Below are 21,996 nucleotides of genomic sequence, written 5' to 3' on the forward strand. Positions count from 1 at the left end.
TCTCTCTCTAACAAATAAATTAAAAAAAAAAAAAAAGTCCCTGGCTTGTGTTCCTGCCTCCCTCTGCTATAAAGTCTGAATTGGCATCACATGGGGTTAAACTCAAACTACCCCGTTTTTCTGAAAAAGACTATTACAGATATGAATTTTAGTCAATAGATATACACGGCACAAAATGTAACTTTTTTGTTGTTGTTCTGCAGCCTTCTCAGTCGGGTGTGAAGAGGGTACAGCTGAAAGACACTGGGCGATCAGGGAACTTTCCATCTTACGATCAGAAATGAGGAATCGCCATTCTCACCTGATAGACCAACTGAAACAGTGTTGGTCGCCCAACAGAGACATTAGAACTTATTCTTTGGAGCAAGTTAGCAGAAATCGGAGACTGACTCCCAGATATCCCCTCCTCCCTTAGATACCAACTATCAGCACTTGTATTTTTTTTTAAGATTTTTTATTTATTTATTGGACAGAGAGAGAGAGAGAGAGGTCACAAGTAGGCAGAGAGGCAGGCAGAGAGAGAGGGGGAAGCAGGCTCCCCACTGAGCAGGGAGCCCGATGCGGGGCTCGATCCCAGGACCCTGAGATTATGACCTGAGCTGAAGGCAGAAGCTTAACCCACTGAGCCACCCAGGCGCCCCAGCACTTGTGAGTTTTTATATTTGTAATTGAAGTTATAGAAAGAGCAAAATATACAATTGCTAAGCCAAGATACAGCTGAATGGAGCCCATAATGTGCAGCTGGGTTTAGCTTTGCAAAACCTACGTCATATTTGACTTGCCGATTTCCTCATTCCTGGTAGGAAGGGAGTGGGGAAATATGGCCGAATTGTTCAGCTTTTGCTTTTGAGAACTCCTCTATCACACTAATCTGGGTAGTCGGTGTTTGCTGACTTGAGGGCCATTAGGAGATGAGAAGACACTCAGGGTGTGGGGAAGGCAGCTACCACCTGCAGAGCAGCAAGGGCACAGCCAGCTGGTGGGGGGGGGGGAGAGGAAGGGAAGAATCAGGAAGCTTCCGCTCCTCTCCCTCTTACTTGCTTCTTGGAGCCTGACGTTGTGGGATCTAATGCACAGTATTGTTTGTCCAGGACCGAAAGACGGAGTGCTCAGAAACATTGCCAGATCTGTAAGCTCGGAATTCCGGTGCCAAAAAATGATGCCATATTGGTAAAGCCGGCCACGCTACCTTGCATCTCTAGCCTTGATATTAATGGTTCAAAAACCGTGCTGTGGGTTACAGCCGACTGCTTCTGGAATGCTCCCGACGATCCCACTGGAAGCGCGATGTTCATTACAAAGTGGCAGAAACCCTTGCGAGAGCGCAGGCTGCAGTTAAGCCTGAACAGAAGAGGTTTTCTAATGTTACCTAATAAGCTCGGTTATTTAGCTAAAGGGATTTCTGAGCTGTGTGGAAGGTACCACCAGGGTTTTCTTGCTACTCACAGTATAATAGGAGAGAAGAGAGAGAAATTGAGGGAGTGATTATTAAACAATGAAGGAAACTGGAAAACGTAGACGAAAGAGAAACAGACTTTGGGTTTCAGCAGCAGTAAGTAAAGAGCTTACAAGCCACCATTCCCAGCCTCCCAGCCTCCTAGCAAGAAACACCTGAACACACTGAAAATCAGTGACGTTTCTTGGAAACACAAAACAGCTGAGGCTCAGCGCACCGCTCCCTGGGAGTCTGCGGAGAAGGACGGCCGCGAGGGCCTGGGGCAGAAGCCCTAGAGTCACCAACAGGGAGGAACGCGTCAGTGGTGGCTTTGATGAGCGGCTAGAGGCAGAGTGGAGGGCCATGCTCTCAGGACACCCACACCTTTTTCTGCGTGCAGGAAACGTGGAGTTAACAACAGCGTCTGTGGGTTAATACGACGACTTTGCGACCTCAGTGTCTTCACCTGGAGCTTGGCCCTATTAGGCCTGCCTCGGAGATTTAAAATACATAAAGAATCTTCCCAAAGCATCATGCCAGGGAGTGCCAGGCTGCGATTCGGGCAGCATCTGCTTCACCTCCGGGCTCTGTTCACCGCCTCACACAGGGGCCCCCCAAACGGGCCTTCCCATTCCTAGGACAGAAATATCCTCAGAGGCTCTTGAACTTCTGGGGGGCGGGGGGAGGCAAACATCATGAAAGAGGATAAGGCACTTCACAAAATGGGCCATTATTCCTAGTTGGACGTGGGGGTCCAGAAGAAACAGGGCACCATCAGCCTGAGAATGAAATCTTTTTCCCTCAAAGGGGGCTTCTGTTAGGAACCCAACAGGGCGGAAGGAGTAAGGGTCTCACCGGGGACAGGGACCGGGACAGGGACACCAGCTCCTACCCTCACTTAGTGGATGATGAAACTGAGGCTGTGGGGCGGACAAACACTAAATTGTGCGGCTCGATTTTCCATCCAGACTATTCAAACTGAAACAGCTCTCTCTGGACACATCCAGAAAACAACAACAGAAAAAAACCAACAAGATTTGGCTAAATCAGACGGTTGTGTTCTAATGGGCTCCTGGTCCACTATTCAGACCGGAGAGTCTACAACGTTGCATTGCGGTCTTCATGGAGCAATGGCTCTTCCCTGATTTGTTTTTCTTGGTTCCCAAGGGTCAGTTTTCCACCTCTATCCCAGTGCTGCCTAATTAGATCATGACTTCACAGGCGCCAAAGGAAGAGAGCGAGAGAGAGAGACAGGAGACGGAGACGGAGAGAGGACCCAGCAGCAGCCTTGGGGCGCTGCAAAGACCCGGGCTGCAGAGAGGCGTGCGCGCCCGGGGCGCCCTCCCCCGACCCGGCCCAGGTGCAGCGGCCCCGGCGGCGCCCGCCGCGCCCGCCCAGGGAGCCTCCGGAGCCGGCGGGGACCGAGCCAGGCGGCCGGGTGCCCGCCCCCTCCGCTCCCGGCCTCCGCCTGAGCGGTGGCGCCTGGCAGAGCCTCGCGTGCCACCTCCCGACCAGCCCGGGAAGACTTGGCGACGGGCGCGGGCGCAGGAGCGCGGGCGGGAGCGGGCGGCGGCCCTCCGAGGGGCCGGGCGCGCGGGGCGGGCGGCTGCGGCCGGAGCGCGAGGGCCGCGCGGACGCCAACCCGAGTGGCCCGTCGCCGAGGCTCCGCCCGGGGGGCGTCAGGGCGCGCGACAGCTGCGCTCCCGCGGTCCCCCCACCCTCCCCTCGCCGGACACGTACCTCCGCACCCCTGCTCGGAGCGTCCGTGGGTCCGCTCGGCCTCCCGGTCCGGAGTCCTGGACTGCTGCCCGGGGAAAGCTGCGCCGGGCGGAGCGTCCCGCCGCCCCCCGCTCCCTCTCCTGTGCGGCTCGGGGCCGCGGGCGTCGGCGTCCCGCGCGCGCAGCCCCGCGGACACCTGCGGCCGGAGGACTCGCCGCCTGCGCCCGACGCGGCTGGAGGGCAGGACCCCAGCGCCGCCCGAAGACGCGCCCCGCGCCGCCCTCCGCGCCAGGGAAGTTTTGAAGGTGGAGCTGCGGGCCCCCAACTTCCCCCGGACATGAATCAAACAGCGGGAGCTTCCAATAACGTCAGGTGCCCCCCGGGGAAGGGCCACAAGGTAAGGGACCGCGACGGAGGCGCTCCGGCGGGACGGGGAGCGCGGCGCGCGGGCGAGCAGGACCCTCGCGGGGTTTGCGGATTCCGGGCCTGGGGTCCCTCCGCATCCCGGCCGCTGGGGGGAGGGGGAATGGTCCTTGAGTCAAGCGGCCGGCGAGGGCTGCGAGAACAGGTGGTGCGTCCTAGAGCCCGCAGTCCGGCGGGCCGGTGCACCTGCCTGGGCTCCCCGGGGCCCGGAGAGCCTTGGGCGCCGGCCTGGGACTCCGTGGGCTCGCTGGCACATGCGAGATTCCCCCCAGATTGCCGAGTTTTGGGGGGCAGGAAAGCTCAGCGGCGGGAGGCAGGCTCGCGGGAATCGGAGTGGGGGACCCTTGGGCCAGAGCTTGCCGAAGAGCCCTTCCCGGGCCGAGCTTTGGGCTCTGCGGGGCGCGCGCTCTCCTAGGTGCCACGGGCATGTGCTTAATTAACTTCAATGGGCCACGCGTGCCTGGAATGATTTCCAGGAAATTACTGACGGTCTGAGAAGGGAGCCCAGGCAGCGGCGAGGGATTGCTGCCGAACCTGCAGGCTAGCCCAGAGTGTGTAGGGACAAGACTTTGGAAACGTGTGCTCCCACGGGCAGAGAAACAGACGGTCCCAGAGGGCCCCTGTTCCACACGGGGTATGTGTGCGGCACAGCCGGCTTGGCCATGGCCAAGAGGACTCTTCTTCTTGCCCGAGGCTCACCTCAGGTTGCAGTCGGTTTGCAAGGAAATTCCTTACCTGGGTGCCGCAGGGAAGCCGTGCAGCCGGCCATGTGTCAGTGGACAGCACTTGTAAAATATTTTCGAGTATTTCGAATTAAAAAAAAACACAACAGCCGAAAGAAGGCAAGCACTTTGGATCTTAGATATGATGTATAATGGGCATCTATGCTCTGGTGTTTATCAGCATGTTAGTAGAAGGTGGTTGCATTTGTCCAACGTTTTGCGTAGGTGGAGTGTTGGATTTAGGGATGATACTGGATTCATCTGGTGGTAGGAACCGTTGGTCTGTTGCGTTATGTAAGATAAGGCTTTGGACTGAATGCCTTTGTATCAGCTGACTGATAGCGTGCTCCACTCCAGTCAGATCTGGGTGAAATATTTTCAATTTTTCAATCAGCAGGCTGTATTTCTGATCTCCGTGCTCATTAACTATGATTCGAGCACTTAACACTTTTCACATTTACTTTATTTAATATCCGCAGGAAATGTCTTTTTAATACGTAGTTGCTGATATTATAAGATTTTAAATTAAAAATAATAAAGTTTCACGCATCAGTGAGTATGTGGTAGAGACATCTGTGGAGTTCAGAAGATCATTCAATAATTTCTTTTAGAAAGTGCCTTGGGTTCCAGTGTTAAAGTGGCTTCTTGGCAGAATTGGCCTGCAGGGTTTTGACGCCAGTAAAACTTCCTGGGCAGCGTTCAGAACACTGGGAAGGGGGCAACAGTTCAGAAGGTGCTAGGGAACCTGTTCGTCACGAGGACGGACCTAGCAGGTGTTACAAATGCTTTGTCCATTGAATCACACTGATTCGGGGAAGTCACTCCTTAAACAAACACTGTACACTCTGATTAAGTTCCAAGAGCTGAGAAGCCAAATATAAACTTAGAGATTGCCTTCATTCTCTGCAACAAGCTCTGGTCATACCCACCCTCGTGCTTTAACATTTTTGATGGTCTCCGTTGCCTACAGTGAAGTAATTACCGTCCCTCTGCTGGAAGGAAGATGTCCCAATCCCCTTCCTTGAAGAGTCCACTGATGGCTGTAGAAAGCCCTGGGAGTCTGTAGATGTGTGTGCCTCGTGGTGTGCAGGACTTGGTGTGGGGATGTGGGGGTGCTGGAGAGGGAATCCTGAGAGGTGAGCGAGCGAGCGTGGGGTGGACGAGGCACACACAACACAGGAGGGCGTGGGCAGCCGACACCGGAAAGTACGACACAACACGTGAGGCTTAGGTTACGGCGGCTTCTGATGGCATATAGAACTCAGTAATACCAGTTTATTTTATCAGGAGTTTGGAATAAGCCTGTGTCCATTTTACATGGGGGTTCCCTGTGGGAGACTTTCAGGGAAGAAGGGCCTCCCCCTCTGAGGAGAAGGGTCACTGGCCCCACCTGCATGGTGTCTCTTCCGCTGGGTGACCACAGTGACCGCCATTGGTATTTGACACATTATGATGATTCGTTCTTGGGAAGCATCGACTGTCTTTGTGATTTCCGGTGGCTCCTGGGTGGTTGGGTTTAGCCATCACCGCTGGTGGAGGGGATGGTCAAGGGCCCACTGTTATGGCTGCCAAGGATCACAGCGGTAGCCACGCCCCCGTGGGCCCCCGAGATGGGCAGGAGCAGGTGCTCCCAGAAGGTCATTCTGGAAATTATGGTCACGTGGGCTTGGGATAGTAAAGCGTCCCTGTGGGATGGTGCAGTCGTGTCTGCCGTGTTGGTCTGGCGTTGGGCGCAGTGACTGGTGTTCCCCAAGTGCTAGTCAGGCTCTGGCCAACGACTCGGGCTGTTCTGGAAATCCCTGAGACCTAGAGTTGGAATCCCCCGCAGGCCGATGGCGCAGCCCACGTGGGGTAGTTCCGCAGCGGCAGGCTCCGTGTCCAGAGGGTCTTGCTGGCTTTTGCCGGCGTTCGGAGTATGATACTTTCTAGAAATTTATGAAGTGTCTCCCTTCCTCCCTCCTCCCTTCCTTCCTGATACAAACTGGCACACAGTTTGTGAAACTAATGATACAGAAATACGTATCTGAAGGAAGAAGATAGCAAGGAAATCTACCGAACTATTCAATGTGATTAACTTGGAATAAGGAGAAAGAATGACTCTATTTTTATTGTATTTTCCACTGAAGTTTTCTATAGTCATGGCATTTTGTAGGTTTTTTTTTTTTTTTTGAGTGCTTAATGGATATATTTTGTGATAGTATCACTAAGCAATATGAGTGTTTCAAATTTCTGGTTTTGAAAAGTTATGTACCATTGTACAGCGACTTATCCAAATCCGATATAACCTTTGTAAAAAGAAGAGCGGCCGTTTTATTATTTACACAAAATGTTTGCCTTTCTTTTTTCATATTCTAAAAGACACTAAAGTCTTCCATGGTGAAAAGGTGTTGGTTACTCAGGATTGCAGAAGAGACTGTTTAAACTTCAGTATGTGTTGGTTCTCGTATTCCAGAATTATTCTTGAATCTGTTGTTTTCAAAACACGTTTTCATTAAATCTCTTCCCGAGCTGGTAACTTACTGCTTCACCAGCGGGAATGCTTTCCTTCATCGCCTTCTGAAATGTAAAAGTGAGGTGCATAAAAGCCACTGCTACTGCCACAGGGTAAATTAATAGCTTTAAGGTCATGCATATTTGGAGGGAAATACACTCTCATACTTAAAGCATTTATTTACTGATAAACTAGGCCCCGGGGTGCGTTTCGGGCTCTCATCTTGATTGTTTCACTGGAAGCAGGTGTACAATTGTTGGGGGGGGGTCACTGGGAGGACGTGACCTCGGGCTGACCCAGAGGCGGCCCCCTCCCCCTATGCTTGGAGTGCTCCTGCTGATTCCTGGGTCTCAGCCTTGGGAGAGGAAAGTGTCCTGGAGACCCCCAGAGGCTGTAGGTGACGCTGCCTCCTTAAGGCCTCTGTCCACCTGTAGGGTTCTGGCGGGAGGGTGTGAGCTGAGGTCTGGCGGTCCCCTTGCTCACCTCCCCTGCTCCCCTCACCGGCCACCCTCGGGACTGGCCTTTCTTCCCTCCAGTCTGTTCCCTGCCCTCCGAGTGTGGGGCCTGGGAGGGGGGACGGTTTCTGAGGACACCCGGGAAGCTCCTAAGATTTCCAACTAACAATAATCAACTATTTTATGTTCTTTTTGATGAATTTGATTTTCCACCCCCACTGACTTCTGCCTCCTACTGCTAGTGCTTCACTCACCGCGGGGACGGGGATAGCAGACCTTTGGCCTGTGTGCTCGGTTTGGCGTCATTGTTCCTTTAGGATGTTAAAAAAAAAAAAAAAAAGATTATTACCTGAAGCATTTTCGTTCAGTAGGAACTCATTTTTTTGGTGAAGTCGTCCTGGACAGACCCTCTGGCGTTTTCACTCTGCCTTCATGCTTAAAGGTTTGTTTTTCTGGTTCTAGAACCCCGAGTTGATTGGACTTTCGTTTCTCTCTCAGTACCTTCAAGATGGGGTCTCACCGAAGTCCGATGTTGATTCCCGCCCCCCCCCTGCCCCGAGAAGTGAGCTGTCATTTGAGTCATCAGTCCTTGGATGACCCAGGCCACGAGATTTTCCCTTTATCTTTGGTTTCCGGCGTCTGGGGGTTGGCCGCCTGGGTGTGCTATTCTCCGTGTCTGTCTTGCTGAGGCTTCGTAGACCGTCTTGGATCATTAGATGCACCGCGTTTAGTGAGATCAGGTGTCTCTTCTGTCCTGCTTGTAAGCTGTTGGGGTGACACTGATCCGCAGTCAGACGCGTTGGTCCTGCGGGTCTGAGACGCTGCTACTTTCACACTTGTCTTCCCCTGTCTTCGCGTGTGCTCATTGCCGTCTCCCTCTCCTCGCACTCCGCATCCCTTCCCCTAGCTTCTCCATCCGACTTTGGGCACAGCCAGATGTTTATTTCCGATGTTTTTTTTTTTTTTTAAGATTTTATTTATGTATTTGACAGAGATCACAAGCAGGCAGAGAGGCAGGCATGGGGGGGGAGGGGAAGCAGGCTCCCTGCTGAGCAGAGAGCCTGATGCGGGGCTCGATCCCAGGACGCTGAGATCATGACCTGAACTGAAGGCAGAGGCCTAACCCACTGAGCCACCCAGGCGCCCCTGATGTTGTGTTTTTAATGCTAGAAATTTTACTTTGTCTTTTCTTAATAGTTTCCGTTTTCCCCACTTGGATTACGGTCTTTCCCTTTGTTAGAAATACCTTTTCCCTGTAAGTAACAGGTCTCATGACAATAACTACTTTTTTTTTTTTTAAGATTTTATTTATTTACTTGAGAGAGAATGAACACAATCACAGGGTAGAGGGGGAAGCAGACTCCCCGCTGAGCAGGGCGCCCAACCTGGAACTCGATCCCGGGACCCTGGGATCGTGACCCGAGCTGAAGGCACTCGCTTCACTGACTGAGCCACCCAGGCGCGCTGACGGGAGCCGCTTTGAAATCCATGTCCTCTCGTCCTGGCGTCTGGGTCATCTCAGGACTGGTCTGGGTGGATTGTGCCTCTTTCTTGAGGATGGGCCACATTTTCATCTTTCTTTGTATGTCGACCGACCTTGAATTTTATCACGGGCATCGCGCCTGTTGAATGCAGGCGTTCTGCTGTGTTTCTCTCAAGATTGTTTATTAATGTTTTGTGAGCCAGTAAGGAGAGTGGCAATTTGCATGTGAGTTCTGTTCTCTTATCCTCGTCTAGGCCGCCTGGAATCTCCCCAGCACCTTGGGTAGCTCCGGGGGGCCCCAGAGACGTGGGCACTGTTTGTAGACAGAATTCCAGGCTCTCTTACTGATGTCCCGCATTCCAAATTCTAGAGTTTGGGGTGGTTGCCTCAAACTCCGTCCTCTCCAGAATCTGCACATGTGGCTGTTCTCCGGTTGTCAGATTGGTTTGTATTTTGCACAGAGATCTACGCGTGATAGCTGCTTTGACCGATTTGACCAGACCAATGCGCAGGCTTCAGATTCGGTGGTGGGTGTTTTACTCCCTTCGGCCTTAGAACCAATGACATCAAGTTCCTGGGGTAACACAGCAGTCGCCAGACGTACTCCTCACTTTATTTTCCTAAATCTTTAGTTCAAAACATAACGTCCCTCTGCATTTGGAGACTGACTACATCCAGGAGGCAAGGGTCAGCCCCGGTGGGACCTCCCGACCTTGCTTTGACCTTCACCCTCCTCCTCACCGGGACTCTGGTGACATGGGTGGGCCTCTCTTTCCCACGATTCCCCGTCTTCCCTCTCCTCCTGGTGAGCTGTTCTCCCTTCCCCCGGGGAGTCACATTCTCTAAACTTCTCTGTTGTCAGAGCAGCCTGTGAGCGCGGCAGGTTCTCTTTCTTCCGAGGCCTTTTGTATCCCTGCTCCGGGCTGCCTCCCCGTCCTTCCCGCACGGCCCCGTCCTCCTTACTGGGACAGCCGAGGCGGTGCCTTCCCTCCCACACTCTTCCTCGGTCGGATCTCTCTGGAATTAAGCAGCCGCCTCCTCACTTTCGCGGGTTAAGGGATTCTCCTCCTGGATTTTGGGATGCAGCTTAGTCACCAGCTCCCCTTCTGTGGGAAGCCTTCCCTGAACAATGAGTTCAACCGCGGCCCCACAAGCTGCTGACGACGCAAGGAGCTGGTGCCAGGTGTGTCCTTGCACGTGTCCTCCCTCACCCGTCGGCACAGACCCCGCAGACCCCACAGACCCCGCAGACCCTGCAGACCCCCAGCCCCGCACCGCCAGCCCCGCGCCGCCAGCCAGGCCATCACAACGTAAGATTCCGCTCCGGTGCGTTTCCATCTTGATTCATGGTTGTCTGACTCACTCCTCGGTTTGTCTTCTTGGGTGGAATCAACGTCAGACCTTTCCACCTCCTCTCGTCCCCGCACCTACCTGTTCTGAGCCTCTGGCCCTAAAGGAATCCCAGCTTCCCTCGTCCTGACCGCTGACACCTGTGCTCTCCCGTGGCAGCGCCCGGGGCCTGGGACACGTGGTCCTCCCAACCTCATACGTAATATTTTGAAACAAGATCTAGCGTCAGAGGTCGTTTTGTTCTATTCTTTCATTTCCTGAAAACTGAGCCCCAGCGGAACACGCTAGTTAACGAGACAGCCGGGATGTTCCCCGGTTCCTGGTCCTCGGTGCCTCCCGTCACCCGGGACTCTTTCATGCTCCGACTCCGTCGGGCCACAGACTGGGGGTCCCGTCTGCTGTACGCTCGCACATCACGCAGGCTAGTGACTCAGCCGAGAGGGCCCTTCACTAATGTTTAACGTCACTAAGACCACGTCCTGGTCACGGCTTGTCTCACTCACCTGGGCCCTTCATGCTCAACAGGGGCTTACTTGTTTGGTCGTCATTTCGGAAAGAAATAGGAAAGGGAACCCACATAAATTTAAAAAAATGTAGATTCTTTTTACTACCCAGAACCTAGATCATTCCAAAGAACTTGAGAATATTTAAAGTAATGCGTAAAACACAAATTGCTTTAATGACTTCCAGGATATTAGTGAAAACCTATTTATATTATTTTGGTTTTACATCCTATTGATTTAAAAAAAATTAATTGTCCTCGTTTTTTTCTCAGTAAAATACATAAAACGAATATAAGCTCATGCATCAGTTAAATTTCCAGGAATAGAGGGCAGTAAATGAGTAATTGCTTTTCCGGTTTAACTTGCTGGATTACTTCTTTTGAAGTCAAAAGCTATTCCTCAAATGCCGTGTTTTAATTATCTCACATCTTGTACCTCGTGAAGGAAATAGACTGATTGGAATTTCATAGACCCCCACCCTGATCTTACTTTTAAGTGCCCAGATTATCTGCGTGTGGTTAGCAGAGATGGACGGAAACTCCCTAGCTCCGTGGTGGTCCTGTCCCCGCATCCATAGGGTCTGAGAGGGTCGGCACTGGCTTCATTCCACATGTGATGTGCATGTCCTTTCCGTGTCTCTGTCTGTTTTAGGAACATTGCAAATGCAGTATTAAGAGATCATGAGATGTTTAGGCATTGCTGTCTAATTACAAATTGTATCTGGCATAATGTGGACACAGCAGCACAAGTTCCCGTCTTTTATAACATAAAAAAGATGAAGATATGCTGGACCCGTGTTAAACTAGTTTAAATATGTGAGTTAAAATGTGGGAAAGCCCATCCAGTGGAGAATTGTTTATGGAGGCAGCGAGCGTGTAAGGTCTCAGTAGACAGGATCTGAGAATTAGCTGAACTGTGCCTTCTGTTTGGGTTGCGTCTCGGGTAAGTGGTTACTGCTCTCTGGGCCTTCCTCCGCCCCCAGCACCGTCCATCCCTCTCTGAAAACTAAGGCTTCAGGCCCCCGTCATGCTCTTCCCTGCTGATGTTCCAGCCTGAGAACGAGCCATAGGCAGAGTGAGTGCCATTATGAAGGCATTCCGGGGCATAGATATCACAACCAATTCTGTAATAAAATGTGCTTAATGTAAACCCTAAGCCAGGGGAGTCCTTCACACTTTAGTATGAAACAGACACATACTGTGCTTATCTGACATAAACTTTCAACCTGAAGATGGAGATACTATATGAAATTGGGACAGTCATCAACTGGTATGCCATTCTCCCCGACTCGTCGTAACTTTTTCGTGAATATTATCGTATCTCATGACAGCTGCTGAAGTAGATGGGTATGTGTTTAGTCCTCCTCTTATTTTTTAACTGAAGAAACTGGGCTACGCGATTATATGCAAGTCACTTCCAGTCACCGGGCTAGCAAAACAGAAAAGGTTTTCGAACTGAAAATGTGTAAACAATGAGTAGTATTGAATCTTTTATTCAGTAAGCTGCAACCCATGCTTCTTTCAACCTGTCTATTAATTTCCTCAATGCTAAGTATTATTTATGTATTTTGTAAACCTTGGACTTCTTCCTATTTTTTTTTTTAAATAGGTAGACTTAGATAGGCAGGGTCATCACAGGTGGGACGGGAAGCCACAGAATGAAACACCCAGGGTGTTAAAGCAGGAATAAAGCCAGATTTGGGATCGTGGTCAGAGAAAAGAGTGGTCAGTTCAGGTTCACTGGGGACTACTTCCCATAGACCATTCCCTCCTGTTCTCGTTATGTCCCTAAGGTCTAGAAATAGGCTGCAAACTAAAGGCTTCATGCAACGGAATTTTTCTGCTCCCCCCAATGATAACCATGATCCTTGCTAACCAAGCAACCCATCGACCTACCATGTAGCATTTGCTATATTTGCTTCTGGTGATTTTTATTTTTTAAGATTTTATTCATTTACTTGACAGCGCAAGAGAGGGAACACAAGCAGGGGGAGTGGGAGAGAGAGAAGCAGGCTCCCTGCTGAGCAGGGAGCCCGATGTGGGGCTCGATCCCAGGACCCTGGGATCATGACCTGAGCCGAAGGCAGATGTTTAAGGACAGAGCCACCCAGGCGTCCCCCACCCCCGGTGACTTCTATTTGTGACCACTGAGAGTAGATTCTAGTGTCTTCCAGTATATGGCCCCTGCAGCTTAACATTGTGTAAATAGAAGCCTGAGAAATCACAAAGAGGGACACGACCTGAAAGCAACAGAAATAAAGCAATGCTTGTCCTCTTCCACTCCACTCCGGCTTTTGGAGTCTGCAACGTTTCTTCCTTAATTCATTCCTCGGCTGCCAGTTGGACGTCGCTGGAATGGAGATGGTGTTCATTGCCTCACGGGCCATTTCTCTTCTACAAGAAAGGCCCTGCCTACAGCCTTGCCTCTCCTGCTTGCGCGCCGGACTCTGCCTCCCCCGGATCCAGCCCATCGGACCAGGGCTGACCTCGGGCCCAGCGGGAGGAAATCCACTGGCAGAGCTGAGCCAGCCCAACAGTGTCTTTGGAAATTTGAACCGAGAGATGCAGAGATAGTGGTCAGAGGACGGAGGGCACGATGTGGAGGATCAGGTAGACTCTGGCCGCCCTGGATGGTCGTGGGAAGCCAGGGGTGACCGCGGAGAGAAAGCGAGGGCCGGAAGCGAGCGTGGGTCAGAAAGGAGGGGCCCCGAGCATGCTGACTCCCACCTAGACTCTGGGGTTCACTTCACCCGAAGTCCGTCTCTATTTCCTTTCACTTCCCTGCAGCCCCTCCGTGTTCTGAGACGCACCGTTATGGATAATCGACAGGAAATGAAGAAACGTCCTTAATGACTAGCAGGATTTCCTGTGTTCGTTCTCGTTCCCCATTACCACCATAGAAAGCCTTTTCTTTCTTTCTTTCTTTTTTCATTTTTGTTTTTTTATTGAACAAACTTTCTGGTAAGCTTCTTTGCATTTGAACTTCATATCCCAAAAGGAATAAGTGAGAATTAAAAAAAAAAAAAAAAAAAAGTCCCTGAATTGCTTTCTGAGCAGGAGTGGGAGTGATGGCTCCTTTCCAGGTTATTATTGGACAGAGCTCGCCAGAGCTGAATTTATCAGAAAAATAGAGGGTATCTGTGAGGCTTTGTGGCAAGAGATAAAAGGGAACAAGACAAAAAAGATGATGTTGCTGGCGGCCAGGAGATATACTTTGGGGAACAGAATAGAAATGTTGCCGGGTTGTATCTGGCCTTTCAGAGAAGTGTCAATAAAAACCTTTTGGGTTCACTGGTGTGTTATCTAGCTGCATCTGGGGTTTGTGGCCACTGGAATTGGGTAGCGGGATGGAACATTGACTACAGGTTCAAGAGAGGGGCGGGGCAAAGCTCCCCCACCCCAGGGGAGCTCCAAAAATGCCGCTTACATGCATAATGCCTTCGTTTGTGGTTGTTTCGTTTTGTTGATTTGAGTTCCTTTCTATGGGTTTCCACTCTTCCCCTGCAACCAAGTGAGCTCCAAGAAAAATGCTGTATAATGTTGAAGCACCTGGAGGCTTCGGTAAGCCTTAGGCGTGAACCCCACCTTCCCCCCAATGAATTTCTCAGTGTTAGACCGAATATGGTAGACTCACAGGGCCATCGTGAAATACCCTTGCTTTTTCTCCTCCGTCTGGGCCTTGGAAATGAATCTTCAGCTGGGTCGGTTTGTACCCAGATTGTGAGGACATTGTAGCCATCTCATTCCATTCCGTTACAAATAGTGTGATTTCAGAAGTTAAAATGCCCATTGCGGCCTAATCTATTATCGACTCCAAAACCGACTCTCAGACAGGCTTCCCCTCACTGCCAGCGAGAGTGTGCTTCGGGTCCAGCCCCTGCCTGGGGTCCCCCTCCGTCCTCCTCTGCACCCAGTTCCCCATTTCCCTCTGATCCAAGGTTGGGTTCAGGAGGAGGAGAAATGAGGGTAAAGGGAGAGGACAGCATGGTGGGTGCCCTTGGGATCTGGTGATACTAGGTCTCCGGGTGTGACCCTTACCCAGGGCTGGTCTGTGCTCAGGGGGGCTTTGAGGGAGTGTCTTCAGACGCTCGTGTACAGGATCTTGAAAGATGACTGTGGCTTTTTCTCCAGCTGTGATGCTGCCCCTCGTCCTCAGGCTTCTTGCGTCACCCTCTGCTCCTAACCTTGCTCTGTCGGGTGGCTGCCTTTCTAACTGGCTCTTGGCTTTTTCATTCCTGCGGTCCATTTCTGTCACGAGAAACCCGCACGTTTCCCATCTGCACCATCAGGGACACAGGGGCTCCTGGGACCACACCACTCTTCACCGTTGGCTGCTCTAGAGAAAGTTCTGGTTTCAGCTTCTCGGTGGAAAGCTTGTCCAGGTGGGGTCTGAGTAGATACTGCTTCTGCTTCCAAGACAGCCACGTCGAGCCCCCTGAAGAGCTCTGTGACGTTCTGTGACGTTCTGTGACGTTCTCACTTGACGTGTGCTGAGAGACAACATGGCTCTGCTCAGATTTCCCTTCCTCCCCCACCAAAAGATGAAGGCGCTGGAGAATCCCACCAGCTTCTGTCCTGGAGGCCTCCTCTCCCGTGAGCGACGGCCACTGTGCAGGAGTGATTTCACACCCTCCCATGGTTTCCCTCACTCATAGTCTAGACACCGCTTTCCGCTGTAGGACGCTTGGCCGCCATTTTGGCACATCGAAGTTGGGTGCCTGGGTCGGAACGGGTGGGAGGGAGAGACTGTTGAACTTGGTTCTGTCTACTTGTAGTTCTCCGTGTCTCTGAGAACACTGGCCCGTTGGGGAGGCATGGAAAGATGAGCGCTAAATGAGCTCAGTGTCTGGGCTAGAAGAATGTACTTTGGCTAATGTGATTTGTTTTTATTTAAATTCGGTGAGGCGACATACGGTACATCATGAGCTCCGGATGTAGTGTTCCGTGATTCATCGATTGCATGTAATACCCCGTGCTCATCACATCACGTGCCCTCCTTCATGCCCATCACCCCATCCCCCTGCCCACGACCCCTCCAGCAACGTTCAGTTTGTTTCCTACAGTTAAGAGTCTCTTATGGTTCCTCTCCTTCTCTGATGGCTTCCCATTCAGTTTTCCCTCCCTTCCCCTGTGGTCCTCAGCGCTGTTTCTTATGTTTCACATATGAGTCAAACCATATGATAATTGACTTTCTCTGTTTGACTCATTTCACTCAGCATAATCTCCTCCAGTCCCGTCCATGTCAATGTAAATGGTGGGTGTTCATCGCTTCTGATGGCTGAGTCGTATTCCATTGGCTTATGTGATTTGAAAAGGATCCATGACGGAGTTGAGGTTTCAGCGAGGCTGCGGGGGTCACAGCATTTTAGACAAGACTGCGTTTTACCTGGAGAACACATGTGGTCTCACCAAAGTGGAACGGTTTCGTTTCCTTTACACCTGAAGTATGTTGCGCTTGCTTTTGTGCTCATGTGCATCCAGGGAAAGAGGGGACTCCTGGGTAAAGTGTTCCCATTCTCACTAAGATTCTCCCATCGGGGTGCTTCTCCAATGTTCCTGGGCACACGGGTCACCTGAGAATTCTTGTTAACACGTGGGCCGTGATGGAGCAGCTGTGGCACGGAGCCCGAGATTTGGCAAATCCTGAAAAACTCCCCAAATGCCGCTGCTACTTTTCTTCTCACACCACACTTCACATGGAAGGCTCCATTGTTTCTGCTGAGTAATACCCACCTTACAACATAATCCGCATTATTATGTAATTGTCACACATCATTGAAGGTGGTCTAAGTTGTAGTTTGTACCGAATGGTCTCGCGTGTCTTGGAATTGTGATTAGAAACTTCAGTGCCATTTACTTGAGAAGGGAGGCTTGAAATAGGAAAAAAGGCAATGGAGCTCCCGTTGCCAGCTACAACCTCCACTGGCTTCGGGCCATTGCCAAGCAGCCTACATGTCCAGAGTTAGCCATTCTGGTTAAACTTGGTTGTGTTAGGTGGTCTCCAAGCGTCCAGCAAATACTATAATTATATTTCTAAACATGTTTTATGTTTAGCCAATCTACCTAGCTATATTATTTTTAAAAACCTGGGATCTAAGTCTATATTGTTACATATATTTTTGTGCACGGAACAGAATACGGAATCTTGCCTGTAGCCCATGCTCAGTAAATATGAGTGATGATGGTACAGAATTCTGACGGCGGGGGTGTGAGAGTAGATCCACAGGGTGAGGGACCCATGAGTTTTTTAAAAGTCTCTCGAGCAAATCTTTGATGCTGAATGATGCTCACTTCCTAAAGTGGGAATAAGTAACTTCGTAGTAGTCGTGCCTGTTGAGTGGCTCAACCTGACACTGACCAGGGCTAGCAGACCCAAGCCTTTCAAGGTCCGACGGGATCCGTGGAGTAAAGGAGTTTAAAGCGTTCTCATTATAAATACAAGAAAGGTTTTTGAAGAAACGGGCAAAGGAGACCCCTGTTTCTTTGCCCATACACTTTACTGACTGTTTATCAATAAAGCCTCCTGTTCTCTTTAAGTTAGAGTTCACTAAGATACTATCTTGTCACTTAATCTTTCTAAATAGGTGCTATAGTCTCATGTCATGAAGTATCTATTGGATTCTTCCCACACTGGAATCCACTTAATAATTTGAAAAATCATAGGAGTTCTCACATTGTAGTCTCTGCCGGGTTGTGGAGCCGTAGTTGAGGAGAGTCAAGAAAAAGCTTGACGGGAAAGGCAAAATGACCCAGTCGTCGTTTTCAAATGATGTGTTATTACAAATAAGGAAATGTCACTGTGACATTTAACTAGCTAGAAAGAAGACAGGGGAGGGCTGGGGGGGGAGGTGACCTCTAGGAAGCCCGGAAATCCCCACTCGATACGACAGAGCGACGCCGTCAGCCGAGTGTTCCCATTTCTCGAGGAGGGCAGGTAGATGCTCATTTTCCTCCACCTGGGAAATTACAGCTCTTATCTTAAGGGGTAGATGGAGTAAATTGCTGCACTAAATGTATCTTTGCAGACGGAACTTTCAAGCGTAAACCTTGCATCTTACCCAACTTTGAAAACGGCGTGGAAGCTCTCTATCTCTGTATTAGATATTTTGGGAAACCCTGAAGGCTTATTCTGGACGAATCTGTCAGCCACTACACAACTTTGGGTTTCCATCACTCCTCGCGGCTGTTCTCTTTGCAGCCCTGTTGCCTCGATGGCCCGACAGGCCCTCATTTCTGTGGTGTTTTTTATGAAATAGATACCCGGAACAGACGTGTCGCTGAGGTGTGTGAAGGCAGCACCCAGATGGCAAAAAACGTGGGGAGGAGTCAAAATGAGGCCAAAGTGAACTCCATCATCATCCCCTAGATGTATTTCAGTGTCTGAAGCAGATGACTTCAAATTAGGAAACTCGGTCATGGGATTCAGGCTGTAGGAGGAAAGAAACTGTGTGGGTCTGGTGTGGTGTCACAAGGAATAAACAAGAAAGTTGATAGAGGCTTGATAGGGCAATGTCTAGACGGCAGTGGCAATGGCGTTAGAAATTAGTAATGCACATTCGCTGTGGGACAGAGTTCTGAACTTCCTTGGGGAAAGTGCTGGGACCTGCAGAATGAAAACTTCTTCCTTGGAAGGTATTGGGGAAGAAAGTGATTCCAGGAGAAGGTTTATCTGTGGGTTAAGGGGTAGAGCGCTGTGACTGCCAGGAAAGTATTTTGCTTTACTTCACCGTAGCTGTGGTCCTAGGAGGTGGTTTTGCAAAGAGGACCAGAGATAGTAAGTAAGATAGTAAGGTCAAATGTCCTTTGAGAGGCAGATCTGGGCTTCAGACCTAGACTCTGAGCTCACGGCTTCATTCCAACACCACAATGGATAGTAAATGGTGGAAGAGAAATCAATTAATCAAAATGGTCATTCAGAAATTTGGTCATTAGTTGAATTGGACTTTGACTAAATAAAGTTCTCCTATATTACAGGCAGAGTATCTGTCATGTGGTAGCAGACACCTTCTAGAAATGGTGGCTCTGGTTGATTTGCTGAAAGATCATTTACTTTCAGAAATTAACCTTGTGTCCGTTGATTGCACAACTCTCATTAGTTCTAATAATAGGTTTTGCTGATTCTGTGTGTTTGATCATAGCATGCACAAATAATGACAGCTGTGTCTTCTACTTTCCAGACCTGATGATTTCTATTTATTTATCTACTCTTGTGTTCTTGGTCAGCTCCCCTATACTGTTAAGAATACTGAGAACTGCTCAGTATTCCAGCATGACTGGGGTACATAATGGTGTCACTACCGAGGTAGATGTGGGGGCACACATCATCTTCCCTGTGACTTGCACATGTCTGTATAAATACCTCATGCTCTGGGACGAGGTAATTTGAGAGATTTGGATGTGGGAATCATCAGCTTATGGGTGTTAATTTGAATTGTGAGATAACCCTCCAGTGTCTGCTCAGGGATGTCAAGGGTAGGAAAGAGTGTCATACCAATCCTTACAAGAACAGTCAGTCAACATGCAAGTTCATGACTCTTTGCTCCATGAGAAAGATGAAATTTCAGGACCACCAACTTGACCCAACAGTACGGAGAGATAGGGGACCACAGGCAAGTTGGAGTGTGAACACTTGCTTGCCTGAGTCAGGCATTGTCAGACAACAGTAGGAAGAATTCAGCTGGGATAGTTGGTGATTTGGTGGAGATCAAGTGTGGGCTGGTGGGAGGGCATGAACCCCGGGAGGCTGCTTATATGGAAGGGGAAAGTTCACATTCTGATGAGTGAGACTCACTTGTATCATGAGTAACTCAAAATAGTATGGGATTTGAGCTTGGATCCTGGAGCAGAAAAAGAATGGTAGTGGAAAAGCTGTGAAATCCAAACACGTTCTTTAGTTAAGAGTCCTGGAGCAGCATTAATTTCTTGGCATTGCTACTTGTACTATCCTTGTACATGAGGGAAGGTGCATGAAGTGTGTGTAGGATTTCTCCCCTATGTTTGTAGCTATTTTGTAAGTCTGAAACTATTTCAGAATGAAGCCTTTTAAAAACAGGAGCTTGGGTCCCTGGGTGGTTCAGTTGGTTAAGCATCTGCCTTCGGCTCAGGTCTGGATCCCGGGGTCCTGGGATCAAGCCCCTCATTGGGTTCTCTGCTCAGCAGGGTATCTGCCTTTCCCTCCCCCATGCTTGTGCTCTCTCTCTCTCTCTCTCTCTTTTGCAAAAATAAATAAATAAATAAATAATGACACCCCCCCCCAAAAAAAAAACCAGGAGCTTAAGAATTAGAAGGATGTACAAAAGAAAGGGTGATACTGATCATCATTTCAAAAGAGTGTAAGCAGGAAGGAACATTCACGGAAACTGGGAATGAATGTTCAGAGAAGTGGAGCGGTGAATCCAAAGAAAATCACGTCTTGCAAACCCAAACCCCAGCATTCTCAAAATGCATTCCTGCAGAATCCTCCCATGACATAACTTCCTAAAAGCAGGAGCGAGGTCCACTTGGTGCCATCTTTACATATTCACAGGACATAATACCATGTGTTCCTAAGTCCTTATCACACACCTGTCATCGCCCCTTAGGTCTTGGGTTCTGAGGACGACAGTTGGACAAAGCTTGAACTGACACAGGAATGACAAGAGGGAAGTGACTTTGGGGCCAGTAAGAGTGAATAACGCTGAGCGTATGGGGGTAGTCTCTCTACACTGCTAATAGGACGGGTGAAGAGAGAGTCTAGATTGGGAATGAGTCCAAAAAGGTGTATGGTGGTGTCCAGAATATGGTTTTTTAGGTTGATTATTTCTACCTTCTGGTCCTCTGGGTCTCCATTTGGATTTTGATGGAAAGATGTCAACTTTTAAGAAAGATGCTTCCCCCATGGGATGGATCATAACCTGAGGTCTCCTCATAACCTTGGATTTGGAGGAAAAGAAATAAGTATAATTTCTAACTGCTACAGTAGGGATAAAAAGGAAAAGAAAATGAGAAGTGATTGCCGTGACGAATTTCCCTGACATATTTATTACAATTCTTTCTTGAAACATTTGTGAGGGAGACATTGATGAAGCCGGACCATTTTATATACTTAGGCATATTCTCTGAATTGTTTTAGAAGAGAGAGTTTTTAGTGCAGATGAATGAATTATCTGTGCAAGTCAGGATAATGAAGCATTATGATTACATCTGGGTCCATTTCTCATCCTGCCTGTGCCGACCAAACTCTTCCACGGGCCCTGGATTGGCTACCCATCACATTAGATTCCTGAAGTTTCCATCCGAGATAAGACATAGCCCAACGACTTACCTAGATCCCTCATTAACCGGGGATCCAAATTCCGGGGCCTCAAGGGACATAGTTCCTGCAACACAGAGGCAGGTGTGGGCAGTAAACAGTTGGGCAGGGAAAATGTTCTTGTGAGGACGAGGCATAGGTCACGTGCACATTGCTCACAAACACTCTGTCCCCTTTAAATGAGTCAGTCCATTCGAGAAAAACCAGACATCGGAGGCTCATTTGCCTCCATGAAGACTTTTCTGCTCTTCACGGAGGGTCTCTTAGGGACCAGAGACGGTGAATTTCTCCCCACATTCTGTGGTCCTCCTGGAAAAGTCACCCTGCGTCCGTCTGTGAGATGTGTGGAGGCGGGCTGTGGCTGGAGGGGACAGGAGAGGGTCGTGGGAGGATTCAGGTGACATTCCCCGAGATCTGCCTCAGGGTCCCGCTGGGTCATTCCTCTGCAAAGAAATAGACAACGCTTGTCGACAATACCTTAAACTAGGCCATCTTGAGGATATTTGAATTTTAGCCTAATTTACCAGGTGTTATCAATGTCCTTTTTCAAATGTCGAGATACCCCATCAGGCGATAAAGCAGTAATTATTAACTACTTGAAAGTCCCAAGCTACCGGTAATAATCTGAGGAAAGACATGGGCCGCCCTCTTCCCAGAGGAGTGTACCCGTCCACGGACTCACCCCCATTTCCCATTGAATACTGTCTCTGTAACCTAGAAGGAACAATCAGGATTATCGTGGACATGGGTTTTCTCCTTGAAGTCTCTACCACCTTCTCTCCTTCTTGGGCACTGTGATGTTTGGGGGAGTTTAGTCCCAACCCCCGTTTGGAGGTGTTCCACGATTCATCTAAACCGATAAGAATAATGTGACCCCTTAACTGCCCCGAAGTGACCAGCTCCTGTGCAGCCATTAGTGCGTGACAATGGTGGGCATGGCCCGAGATCCGGAATGGCAGGAATCAAAGGCCCAGCTGCTCTCTCCTTTTTGTTCACCGTGGAGGATGGGTGGGACCCCGAGGATAACCTCGAGTAAGGGGTTCACTTTGTGAGCGCAAAGAAGCTAGCCGCGGCCCCATGATAACGCAGCTGTCCACCAGGGGTCGAGGCAGACAGAACTAAGGA

General features: G+C 49.9%; 1 protein-coding gene across 1 annotated transcript in view; it reads left to right on the top strand.

The window, feature by feature from the left end:
• Positions 1–3,491: 3,491 nt before the first annotated feature.
• DPP6 (dipeptidyl peptidase like 6) overlaps positions 3,492–21,996 on the top strand; it is a gene marked incomplete at its 5' end in the record, with an annotated part of 869,135 nt that continues 850,630 nt past the window's right edge. Inside the window, one exon of the mRNA XM_080819089.1 lies at positions 3,492–3,551. Coding sequence (XP_080675215.1) covers positions 3,492–3,551 — 60 coding nt within the window. The remainder of the gene's footprint in view (positions 3,552–21,996) is intronic.

The sequence above is a fragment of the Martes martes genome (genome assembly GCF_963455335.1).
Source record: "Martes martes genome assembly, chromosome: 11".
Lineage (NCBI taxonomy): Eukaryota > Metazoa > Chordata > Mammalia > Carnivora > Mustelidae > Martes > Martes martes.